General features: G+C 36.8%; 1 protein-coding gene across 1 annotated transcript in view; it reads right to left on the bottom strand.

Annotated features, from left to right (window-relative positions):
- The window catches only part of LOC120246923 (ubiquitin-conjugating enzyme E2 E2), a 384,786-nt gene that overhangs the window by 366,864 nt on the left and 4,529 nt on the right, over positions 1 to 13,393 (bottom strand). The window contains exons 2-3 of the mRNA XM_039254577.1: positions 12,233 to 12,416; positions 2,850 to 2,900 (exon numbers count right to left, since the gene is read on the bottom strand). Coding sequence (XP_039110508.1) covers positions 2,850 to 2,900; positions 12,233 to 12,408 — 227 coding nt within the window. The 5' untranslated portion in view covers positions 12,409 to 12,416. The remainder of the gene's footprint in view (positions 1 to 2,849; positions 2,901 to 12,232; positions 12,417 to 13,393) is intronic.

The following is a 13,393-nucleotide window of genomic DNA, read 5'->3' as shown; positions in this document are numbered from 1 at the left end:
TTGTGCCAAAAATAAGCCAAACTAAAATTACGGTCTAACTTCTCTTTCTTAAGATAGCAAACACATTCTCACTGAAATATAGATGGGCAGATTTACTATAAACCACAATAAAATATTTGACACCGAACAATCCAGAGGCCACAGTAACAATTAACAATCAACACTGACATCTATATTTTAAGTAGTACAAGTACATAGGGCATATAGAACTAACCACCACTTCCCAATGAGCCGTAGCATGGAGGACCCCTTGCCTGCCAAAGGGGAGCACCACATATATGAAGGTAAATACAATCTTCATCTCTGCCAGATCCAGTCCAATCAACTATTCTGGGATCAAGAAAAGGAGCCAAAGCTACAGAATCACAGACCTGGCTTCTAAAGCAAACTTGAAGCTATCCAATCTTCATACCGTTAAATCAATTTCCTTGCAAATTTCCATAAGCAAGCAATTTAACCAAAGTAGGTATCTTTCTACAATGTTATATGCCAATTATATATCAGTAAAACTGGGGAAAAATACAACCAAGTAGGTATCTTTGCTAAACTGTCTGAAGGGTTTAATGGGTGTGACATCCACATTTAAAATGCTTTATTTATAAAGAGTCTACATAACTAGTAATGACATCATTAACTATGACTCAGTGAAAAAGTTAATCTCCAAATTTCAGATGACATTATAAACTTTTCTTTTTTACTTGAAATAGAATTGTGATTTAATTATTTTAGTTTATTTAAATAACTGCCGTTATGTAATTTCTTCTCTCACACTTCTTGCATGTTTTCAGGCATGTTTACAACATATTGGTTTAATCAGATCTAAATTATTGTCTGTAATAAATCAAAACTAAATTAGACAAATGTATTAGAAAATAATATATCTTAAAACAAAGTAACGGTCTAGCCATCCTGTGATATTACATGTAAATTTCATTTATTAAAAATGAGCCTTAAACAAGCTCATTAAACCAAAGTAGTTTATTTTGCCAATTGCTGTCAAAATTTAAGTAAAGAAGTATATAAATTAAATTCATATATTTACCAACTTAGTTGTAAGAAGGTTACTAAAGTCATGCATGTGGCAAAACAGTTTATTTTTTTAAAAAGATTCAGGGGCGCCTGGGTGGCTTAGTCGGTTGAGCCGGACTTTTGCTTAGGTCATGATCTCGCTGTTCGTGGGTTCGAGCCCCATGTTGGGCTCTGTGCTGACTGCCAGCTCAGAGCCTGAAGCCTGTTTCAGAGTCTGTGACTCCCTCTCTCTCTGACCCTCCCCTGCTCACGCTGTCTCTCTCTCTCTCTCCTAGAAATAAAAAAAACATTAAAAAAAAAAAAAAAAGATTCAAACTTGGGCACCTGGGTGGCTCAGTTGGTTATGCGTCCAATTTTGGCTCAGGTCATGATCTCATGGTTCATGGGTCTGAACCCTGTGTCAGGCTCTGTGCTGACAGCTCAGATTCTATGTCTGCCTCTCTCTCTGCCCCTCCCCTGCTGGCTCTGTCTCTTTCTCATTCTCAAAAATAGACAAACATTAAAAAAAAATTTTTTAAAGATTCAAACCATTGAAACAAATACTGTCGTAAGAATCAAGAGATTTTAGATTTCATTCAAACTGGAATTTTCCGCAAATCAATCCATTTCCATGAATTGGCCACCAAAGTCTAAACAATGATCTGCCATCTGAAAAAGTCTGATGTAACACAGTCTTTTAAGTGTGACAAAAAGTCTTAGTGTTCAATGGTTTTACCTGACAGAAATATTTGTTCCATTTGAAAAAAAACATTTTTTGAATATTATTGCAAGTACATACACTGTATATGACTCTCATGTAAAGAGCCACATTAGATTCACTACAAACATAAAAAGCCTTATTAGAAAGAACTGTTTCTACACAAAACAGTTGTCAACTAGCCAACTATCAAATAGCCAGCTGCAAAGTTTTCACTTTCATTAATATACAGAGTTGCTATCTTTGCTTCCACAAAAAAATAAGATCAGTGAAATCAGACATCACACCAAACAATAAATTCTACCTGCATTCAATACTGGCAACACTTCCCTGTGATCCGCCCTCTCACCTTCAAGACACAAAACTACCAATTTAAACTATGAAAACTCCATGTGGGCCTAGTTCCAACACCAATCTCTTATCAAAACAAAGAAATGTTTAAAATAGTCAAACAGCCATCTTCCAACTATCAAGCCCAAGATACAAAATAAGGTAGGAGGTTATTTTTCTCCTCTTCCTCTATGTACCTGTATAACATTAATCATTTCCAGGTAAGCACTTTTACCTCTAAGTAAACTCTTACCAGAAAATTGAAAAATGTGGTCATAAAGCAGAGAATGTTTTAAAATTTAACATCACTGCCTCAAATCACCCATTCTTACTTCTACACCCATTCTATGGCCATTGACTATAAGAAATAATGTAAACCATGAAGAAACACCGTTTAATGTTCCAGCACTTTTAAAAATCAATTTCCAACAAGATAACAAGTGAATTATCAAATAGCAAATATTTTAGCCACACTATTATTCTATCATTAAAAAAATCACTGAAGGCCCCAAAACCTCTTCAACTAAAAGATAATTGTATTTGTTACTCTATAATTTCATTATCTTATTGTCACTGCACTGCTCTGTTTGGCAACTCCAGCACTCCTCTAAAAATAGACTTGATAAGTATGCCATTTCTGCATGGAAACAACAATCATCTTCCACAGTCATTTAAGTCCAAACCACAATGATATTTTACTAATTAATCAGACTACAACAACAGATGCTCATCAGATGAACAATTTAATTATACCTTGTGCAAAATATACAAATAAAAATCCACAAGTACTTACCTACAGTTGGGAGGAGGGTCCAATGTAATCTCTGCAAGTTCCTTCTGAATTCTTTAAAACAAAGACAAAGTTATGTTAAAATGTCTTCACCTTCTTAACAGTTCATTAAAATGTTATACTTTTACACTAACACTTCCCTTTTGTATTTTTTACTTTGAAATACTAATACTATATAAATCATCATATACAATATCAAACAAGTAGTAACTTACAGGTAAAAAGACCGGCCATTATCAAGTACACGCAGCCTACAGAAACAACACTATGACTTAAATTAAAAAGTCACTGAACCACTGATAACACTAACCAAAATTTCTAGCTTAAACTGGAAACCTTTGTCACATTATTTATGGGTCATTCCAATTTCTGATTTGCACTAGAATATCCCCACATAAGATGGAAAGATGATTATTAGATTAAATCCAAGTCTTCTGAATGATCCAACCCACTGATAAAAAAAGAATTATTAGGATCTCATTCCAACACATGAAACTGCTATCAAAATATAAATGGAGGTGCCTGGGTGGCTCAGTTGGTTGAGCAGTTGACTTCAGCTCAGGTCATGATCTTGCGGTTCATGGGTTCCAGCCTTACATCGGGCTCTGTGCTGGCAGCTCAGAGCCTGGAGCCTGCTTCTGATTCTGTGTTTCCCTCTCTCTCTGCCCCACCCCTGCTCATGCTCTGTCTCTGTCTCTCAAAAATAAACAAACATTAAAAAGGGGGGGCACCTGGGTGGTTCAGTCAGTTAAGCGTCTGACTTCAGCTCAGGTCATGATCTTATGGTTCATGGTTTTGAGCCCCATGTCAGGCTCTGAGCTGTCAGCACAGGCTCTAGAGCTCGCTTCAAATTCTGGTCTCCCTCCCTTTTCCCCTCCCCCACTCACGCTCTATCCCCGTCTCTCAAAAATGAATAAACGTTAAAAAAATTTTTTTTAAATATAAATGGTATTCCTTCCTAAAGCCTCTAGGTTGAAGAAGGTAGAAGAGGCTTTCTACTTTGACATTATTCCCTCTGCATGGACTATCCTAATAATATGTGGATAACCATCTTAATGTCATTGCATGAGATTCAGGCAAAAAAAACTTTTTTAAAATCTGCTTTCCTCATGTGTTATTTTTCAACTTTGACTTTTAATTGCATCTAACCTCTTATATACATATATAAAGGCTAACAGTGCTACACTGTTTTAAAAGCCTATACTTAGCAATCTCTTAACTATCACTCATCTCTTAAATATTATTATTAAAGAGGGGCTTTGTTAAACCAAATACAAAAAGAAGTCTCGAAACCCTTTCCTCTCCTTCTCTTTCATTTTTAACCATGAGATTTGCTAACTGGATGCCTAGTATCTGGTAATTATTGTGATAGTAAATAGATGATAGTTACTAAAGTACCTTAAAAAATAAGAATCTGAACAAAAACATTTACTCTCAATTTCATTCCATGTCTCTTTCAAGACAACAAATGAAAATATGGAAATAGACAAGTCACCTTAAAAAAAATCCTCCTGAGAGGATTGGCATCAATTTCCTAAAGGAATTTCATGCTACTAACATAATTTTCACTTTTCTAAGCCATGTGATTCAAGGCTGGGGAGGCATTATGAAGTTGAGCAACACTAATAAGTTCAAAGCCAAGAACACTTTCATTTTAATTCTGCTATGCCATTAATTGAGAGTTCTTCAGTAAAAAGGCTGCTCACACCTGCATTCTCTCTCTTCCTCTCTCTCTCTGAGACTCAGTTTCTATCCTATAAAATTAAGAGGTTTATTTTCCATCCTAAAAAATGAAGAGGTTAACTTCATGATCGGCTTTATCTTTAAAATATATGATTCCTTCTAATATGGATTATATGATGGGTTAACATGCATGTAAAGTATATACAATCTATAACTAAATGAGAAATCTCAAAGATCTGATACAGAAGAACACCCTCTATGGATCTCACACAAATGTATAAAACAGGCACTTGGCAACTAATAAGTCCAGGTTAAAGACAGTAAACTAAGCACATACACATCCACCTCCTACTCCTTCAGGACTCAACTTGGGGCAGGCAAGGAGGGGCAGGGAGGCAAACTGCTGAAAGTGTGAAAAGGAATAAACAGCAAAGAGAAGGAAATGAGAAATTTCAGTATATTTCTGGAAGACAAAGTAGACAGGTGTAAATTAAACAGGTTGAAGCGGCCAAAAGGGAATGGCATAGTACGTAAAAATATAATAAAGACTGGGGCACCTGGGTGGCTCAGTTGGTTAAGTATCCGACTCTTGATTTCTGCTGAGGTCATGATTTCATGATCATGGGACTGAGCCCTATGTGGGCTCTGCACTGGCATCGAGGAGACTGCCTGGAATTCTCTCTCTCTCTCTCTCTCTCTCTCTCTCTCTCTCTCTCTCACCCTCACCCTCACTCTCTCTCCTCCCCCCTCTCGGCCCTCCCATGCTGCTGCACGCATACCCTCTCTCTCCGTCTCTCTCAAAATAAGCATTTTAAAAAAAGAATATAATAAAGATGCATTATTAAGAGGAGGGGAGACAACCAGAAATTCCAGAACAAAAACACCTATGTAAGAAAATCATAGACAGGATGCCTGGGTGGCTCAGTCGGTTAAGCATCAGACTCTTAATTTCAGCTCAGGTCATGATCTCAGAGTTTATGAGTTCAAGCCCTGCATCAGGCTCGGTGCTGAGAGTGTGGGGCCTGCTTGGGATTTTCTCTCTCCCTCCCTTTCTCTGTCCCTCTCCAGCTCTCTCGCTCTCTCTCAAAATAAATAAACTTTAAAAAAATCAACAAAAAAGTGAAAATACTTTATATTATTCAGATTTATGCAGAAAAACCAATAGAAGGGCTAAAACCAAAGATGGCTAAGAGAGTTTGTTTGCTTCAAGAGAACTGGGTAAGGGAAAGTATTTGGACAGAAAACTGTCGCTTTCCATTAAATAGGTCTCTGTACTATTTAGTTAGCAGAAACATGAATAACTTATATATTGTTTTTAAACCAAGAGGACCAAAGGAATAGGCGTTCAAAAGAGCAAGCTTAAACTGTCAAAGTATACTTTTTCACACAAAAGAATTTCTTTGGGATTTTCAAATAACTCATCTTGCTTTATGCTTACAATGTTCCTTTTGATTTAAAAAATTGATAAATAAGGGGCGCCCTGGTGGCTCAGCAGATTAAGCTTCCGACTCCAGATTTCTGTTCAGGTCATGATCTCAGTTTGTGAGACTGAGCCCTGCACTGGGCTCTGCACTGACAATGCAGAACCTGTTTGGGATTCTCTGCTCTCTCTCTGGGCCCCCTCCCCCTCCACTTGCATGCTCTCTCTCTCCAAATACATTTTTAAAAAGCTGATAAATCACAATTTTCTGTTAAATAATGAACTTGAACCCCTCTGGATGTCTATAATTCCAGATCTAATTACTCAATACAAAAAGCAATTTACTGATAAACGACAACTCTAAGCAGTGAGTCAATATATTAAAATGTATTTTGTGCCACACCTAAGAATGGATATATTTCTCTTGACAATATATTCATTGCTTTTCTTGACATAAAAGATTATACTAAGAATTGCTATTTAAACAGTTGCAAGATGTCCTGCTGCTTTCAATGACAGCAATTCAATTCTATCTCAAAAGCTGTGATCATGGTATGTATTAAGTTTCTCAGTCTTGACATGTGGGGTAAGAAAGGTAGCTATTCCAGGCACTGTCCCTTAGGGTGAGGCAAAATGAAAAAGTATCAATAATTTACACTTACAGTGTACCTTTCACATGATGATCTTAGTCTATTAAAAGTGAATTAAATAGGGGCGCCTGGGTGGCTTAGTCGGTTAAGCGTCCGACTTTCGCTTAGGTCATGATCTCGCGGTTCGTGGGTTCGAGCCCCGCGTCGGGCTCTGTGCTGACTGCCAGCTCAGAGCCTGGAGCATGTTTCAGTCTGTGACTCCCTCTCTCTCTGACCCTCCCCTGCTCATGCTGTCTCTCTCTCTCTCTCTCTTTCTCCTAGAAATAAATAAAACATTAAAAAAAAAAAGTGAATTAAATGATTAAATCTCACAAAATTCTCTAAGTATTCCTGTTTTATCATTTCCCATTTAAAAAATAAGGCAACTAAGGCTAGTTATTGTATACTAGTAAGGTGAAAGGCAATTATTTGGCTACGACAAACAAATGACCTCTCTCATCACAACTTTTAAGACAAAATTATTTCTTTAGATATAAATCAACTAGACAACTGCCTAAATTCCCAATTTCCATCTAGCAGTGCCACTTCTTTGGTTATGATACTTAAGTTGGCAACTGCACAGTTACTGAGACAGGTCAGAAGCAAAATACAAACTAAATTTCAGTTTGTATTCACAAACTGAAGACTTCACCTAATACCTTAACTGTTCCAGGAATGGTAAGAGTACTGCATGTGACTGTCATTTGTTAAAAAGAATGGAGTGGGGGGAGGGGAAGAGAAATAACAAGCATGATTCATTTAGACTTAATTGAAGAACATGGTATCATGTTTTAATATATTGACTCACTGGTAGAAAATGGAGATATGAAGCAATCATTTTAATATCAAAATATTGGATTAATGGCTCAGAAAAAAATGAAGCAGTGCACGTGTATTGACATACTTAAAGCACACACATATTTCAGGTTAAAGAAAATTCAGGGGGTGCCTGAGTGGCTCAGTCAGTTAAGTGTCCAACTTCAGCTCCAGTCATGATCTCACATGGGTTTGAGCCCTCCTTGGGCTCTGTACTGACAGCTCAGAGCCTGGAACCTGCTTTGGATCTTGTATCTCCTTCTCTCTCTGCCCCTGGAGAGGGGCAGAGAGATAATAAACATTAAAAGGGAGGCGCCTGGGTGGCTCAGTTGGTTAAGTGCCTACTATGGCTCAAGTCATGATCTCACAGTTCTTTAGTTCAAGCCCTGTGTGGACTGTGTGCTCACAGCTCGGAGTCTGGAGCCTGTTTCTGTGTGTCTGTCTGTCTGTCTCTCTCTCTCTCTCTCTCTCTCTCTCGTCTGGAGCCTGTTTCTGTGTCTCCCTCCCTCCCTCTCTCTGTCCCTCCTCCACTCATGCTCTGTGTGTGTCTCTCTCTCAAAAATAAAATAAACATTAAAAAATGTTTTTAAACATTAAAAATTAAAGATAATTCAGTAACTCACTCATATCCAAGGAGAGCATGAATATTTGGACATGAGGATTCAGAAAGGTATTTTTTTAAGTTACTTTAACAAAAAAAAAAAGTGTGCACCAAAATGCCTTCTATGGACTGTATTCCTTGGTCACCTGAGAACTCCTATTCTAACCAACTGAATCAACTGGTCAAACCTTTGAAAATGAAATTATTTTCAAGAAGGAAAAAACCACTCAATTAATTACTAACATTTTTTAAATTTCAAAGTAGTCTCTGAATTAACCTAGAAAACAGAGTCCATGCATGTAATAAGCCTAATGTTTAATTCAGAATGGTGATAATAAACTATACAGCAGTGATTTTTAAGATTCCTTCAATAAATACTTTTGCACAATGCATCCTGATTTCAGAAATATTAAAAAGTTTTTATATGGGGGCGCCTGGGTGGCTCAGTTGGTTAAGCACCCGACTTCGGCTCAGGTCATGATCACACGTTTTGTGGGTTCGAGCCCCGCGTCGGGCTCTGTGCTGACAGCTAGCCCAGGGCCTGGAGCCTGCTTTGTATTCTGTGTGTCCCTCTCTCTCTGACCCTCCCCTGCTCATGCTGTGTCTCTCTCCCTCTCTCAGAAATAAATTTTTAAAAAATTTAAAAGTTTTTATATGAACATTTTGAATCAAGAAGATTAAGTAATTACAGAAGATTATCTATAAAGAATACTATTTCATTCTAATGTAGAAAACTATAATAAAAGTTTACACAGGAATACACTGGAATCCACCCTTCAACCTAACAAAAATGTAGAGTCTAAAACCAAATAGCAGTATGTCCAGTAAAATCACAATGTTTACTCCAAACAAAGTTAAAATGTGATTTAAAATTCACAGTTACAAAGCAGTACAGTCAATTCAATGATGAGCTCAAAATAATTGTTTTATTGAACTGACTAGTCAATCAAATAAAATCATCAAAACGTGTCACTGCCAGACATAGTCCAACTACATACTTGCAAATATAACAAGTGATACAGACATTATCAAGAGAACAGACTATGATAAGAGCATGCCAATTTTTTAAGAAACAAATTCTTGCCAAAGGGCAAAAATTGATCAAAGATATAACTATAATCTTCCACTTACCTCAATACAGATGAAATTTATATCATTGATTAAATAAAGTACCCACTTAAATGTTTCCTATATCCTATGTCACTTTTCCATAATAACCTAAAAACAGATTTTTATGAAAACATCTTTCTACACAAATTAGTTTTTTCAATTATAGCACATTTCATGCAATTGAGTACTTATATACCAAAGTGCTTTTCTTGAGTTCCATAAAATGCACATAATCATAGCATCTGAGTATTTCTAGTTTAACAACAACACAGTGTCCTCAAAGGTTAACACAGACCTCATTTTCCTAAAGTTTATCAAATGAACTTAAAAAACATCTACAAGACTTTAAGTGGCACAAAGTCTATAAATGGCAGCATCACTAAATGAGACTTTACTAGATGCCGAATAAATGCTTTATCACATTTAGTCCTCACAACAGCCTTGTGAAGATGGTACCATTATTATCTCCATTTTACAGAAAAGGAAACTGAGGATTGGAAATGTTAAATTATGTATCTCAGATCACAGGGCTACTAAACCAGAACCTACAACCAAACCTATATCCCAGCTCTAAAGTCCAAGCTCTGTACTGCTTCTGCTAATCTCTCTCTTATAAAATGACACTATATGGAAAAGACTTCTTATCAGAATAAAAACCAATTAACAGTAATAAATTAGAATTTTATTTTGAAACTACCTCTCACTTTGAATCTTCTGCACACTTTGGTACTGGGATCTTAATGATCCGGAAGAGCCAATCTCTACAATCGAATCAAGGTCCAAAGACAACCTGTAAGTAAATACCATGACCCTACTATGGTAGACACTATAAATATAATGATGAATTTAAAAGATGTGGGTGTCTGCCTTCATGATTCTCAATTTTTTCCTCAGTCCTTATAACTTAAGCAAAGATGGAAAAAAATTAAAATAATTTCACTATCAACTAAATTGGAGGAAAAGAAGAGTGAAAAATTAAGCTTTTTGTTTTAACTCAGACAATACTTCTTTCTCTAACCACTGCAATAATACCAATCTCCATTATGTGCCAATCAGGCACTGTCTTGGATTCTTTACATACACATACCATCTCAAAACTAGGTCTTACCCTCTTTTTAAAGAGGAGGGGGAAGGACTAGGTTTGACTACATAATCTATACTTATGGGGTTTTTAAAAAAATCTTTTAATGTTTATTTATTTTTGAGAGAAAGAGAGAATGAGAATGATCATGGGAGGGGCAGAGAGAGAGGGAGACACATAGTCCAAAACAGGATCCAGGCTCTGAGATGTTAGCATGGAACCAGATGCAGGACTTGAACTCATGAACTGCGAGATCATGACCTGAGCTGAAGTTGGATGTTTAACTGACTGAGCCACCCAGGTGCCCCTATAATCTATACTTTGTACACTGTAGTAAAATGAAGTAAAATATGACCCATGTACTTGAAAAAAATCATGCAATCCTCACTTTCACACATTGTACAGTTAATGATCTCTCATAAGCAGAATTTGGTCTTTTGATAACATCACTCAAATAAGATTTGAGGGACTTTACGGAGATCCTCCTAATGAGGGGAACAGGCAGGGCCTCATGAAGCAGATAGGAGTCTCTGCTAACTAGCATCATGGGAGAACTGATCACAAACCCAGGAGAAGCACTCTCTCTCGACTCTATTCCCCACAGACCTGGACAGCCCATTCTCTCCCTTTTCTGACAAGCTGAAGATGCCCTGTGAAAACCCTTACTATCAGAAGCTGATGACTGAATTATAGTTTCCTCATTTATATGCAGCTACACTCTGTACCTGAACATTTCTTACCCACCGACCCCAACCTCCTTTCTTTCATCTAAATGTTGTATTTTCTCCATTCCTACCTTTCTTATCCATACAAACTCCACCTCACATTTCCCAGCAGAAGATCATTTTGTGTTGTGGTCAGGGAGCAGAGGGGTCAAGTCAGCCAGCTAAAGCCCTCTGGACTTGAGGTGAGAGAGCAAAAATAAATGGAACCCTTTTCCCTACATTGGCATGTTCTAGTGTAAGAGGCTTACAGTTTGAGGCTACCTGACTTTCACACCACTCCTTCAACAGAGATCAGAGACCAGCAACACACTTCTGGGAAGGAGATGACAACTACCCTAGTCCCTTGCAATGAGTTGCTGACCACTCACTATCACTCCAACATCTCTCTCTAGAAGCTCATGTCCCACCAGGAGGCTTGAGAAGTTCTCCCCAATCCCATGGATGAACTAGGCCAGAGGGAAACAAGGTCTACTAGACCATAATGGTTTGGGATCATCAGGAAACAGGTCCCGCTAATCCATACTATCCAATAAATATAAAGCTATCATTCAACATGCAGACATTCTACTATGCCTAAAACTTACAGAATGCTTTCATTATGCTTCCAATTTTGTATTTTTAAAAAGGTATTAGAACACAAGAAATTTAAACCACAAAATCAGTAAAAACTGTACTAAATTTAGTTTACTTCTGAATTCTTTTCCAAGACATATTCCAGAATTAAACAATATTAGAGCAGATTCTCTGGTGCGTCCAGTCATCATAAGCAATTGATGTGGTAATAGAGAATCATTCAAATATCGACCTTCCAGATGCATCTATTGTCTAGAGAAAAAAAATCTGTTTCAAGACAGACCCACCACCTTATATAATGAAACCAAGATGTATTTGTTGCTAACTTCAGCATTTCTAACTTTACTAATAGGGAGTAGTAGAAAATACACATCATTCAACAACTGTTTTAATAGACTCCTAGTCACTGTCCTGTGTTGCTGAACAGAATAAAATATTTATGGTCAAGTAAATCAAACCACTACACTTTTACATACATTTTCCTATATATGCTCACTTAAATAATACAAACACACATGCACTATGAATATGTATTTTTATGACTTTGCCATGCTGTTTAACTGACTTTAAATATTAAAACATTCATATTGCCTACAATTAAAACAATGTAAAGGAAATAATCTTGAAGAAGAAAAATCCATGAATTTCATAGTCCATATCTCAGAAAAATGATTACATACAACAGAAAGAGAGAACTTAAGATGATAAATTGATACTAAAACCAAAAAGGTTAAAGTTATTAAGGTACCTTTTAGCACTAGTTGACAATTTAGCAGCTGTTTTGCTGGATATTTTCCCCTCCTTTTTCTTGGGCTGAACTTGCTCTCTTTCTGGTTCTTGCTGAACACTTTCACGTTGGTCTCCATCAGAACTTCCTCCACTAGTGCTTGGACTGTCATCAACTCTTTGTGCCTCAGTAGACATTTTAGATCCTGGATTAAACATCAAAGATCATTTATTTAGTTGCGGTAGGACTACAGTAAGATACCTCTAGAACAGAGAGAAAGAGAGTCTCAAAACAGAAGTAAAACTAATATAAAATGAATATGGTGGTCATTTGAGAGTTGCCAAAACTTTTCTTGCAAAATGTACTGAGAAGAAAAACAAAAACATACAAAATATATACACAAAGCATTCAGAGCAATATTATTCATAGAGCCAAAAAGAGGAAACAACTCAAATGTCCTGATAAATGATAAATGGATAAACCAAATGTGATACAGCCACACAGAAGAGGATTATTCATCCATACAAAGGAATGAAGTACGATATACACTACAACACGGATGAACTTTGAAAGCATCATGCTAAGTGAAAGAAGTCAGTCACAAAGGACAGCAAACTGTATGATTCCATTTACACAAAATGTCTGGGATAGGCAAATTCACAGAGACAGAGAAGTCGATAAGTGGTTGCCAGGGACCAGGAGTGAGGGAAGAATGCAGGACTGCTAATCAGTATGAAGTATCCTTTTGGGCTGATGAAAATGTTCTTATATTAGATAATGGTGATGTTGTACAACTCTAAATATTCTGAAAAACTAAGTTAAAATTCTCCAAACCTGTCAATTATTTTAAGTAACCTTTCTGATAACAGAAGAACACAAAAGAACACAGAGGCCTGCATGATTCTAAGTAAAAACTGAACCATATGATGGTGTCAGCATTGATCGAGCAATATACCAAGCAACTGTGTTTCACAAGAAATGAAGACTGTATTGAGATGTTGAAGGATTCTTTTTTTCCAGCCTTGGATAAAATATCCCTAAAGGCTTTCAAATTCCCTTTACTCTTAGTTCATGTTCCCTAAGCAGCTCTGATTCTCAACTCAATTTCCTTAATACCTACCTTGTTACACAGGTATCTGCTATAACCTGGATAGCAGATAAAAAAAAAAAATTCCTAGTAAG

Source organism: Hyaena hyaena, unplaced genomic scaffold (assembly GCF_003009895.1).
Source record: "Hyaena hyaena isolate Hyena2069 unplaced genomic scaffold, ASM300989v1 scaffold_494, whole genome shotgun sequence".
Classification (NCBI taxonomy): Eukaryota; Metazoa; Chordata; class Mammalia; order Carnivora; family Hyaenidae; genus Hyaena; species Hyaena hyaena.
The sequence above is the reverse complement of the archived record's forward strand: the minus strand, read 5'-3'. Positions and strand labels throughout refer to the sequence as shown.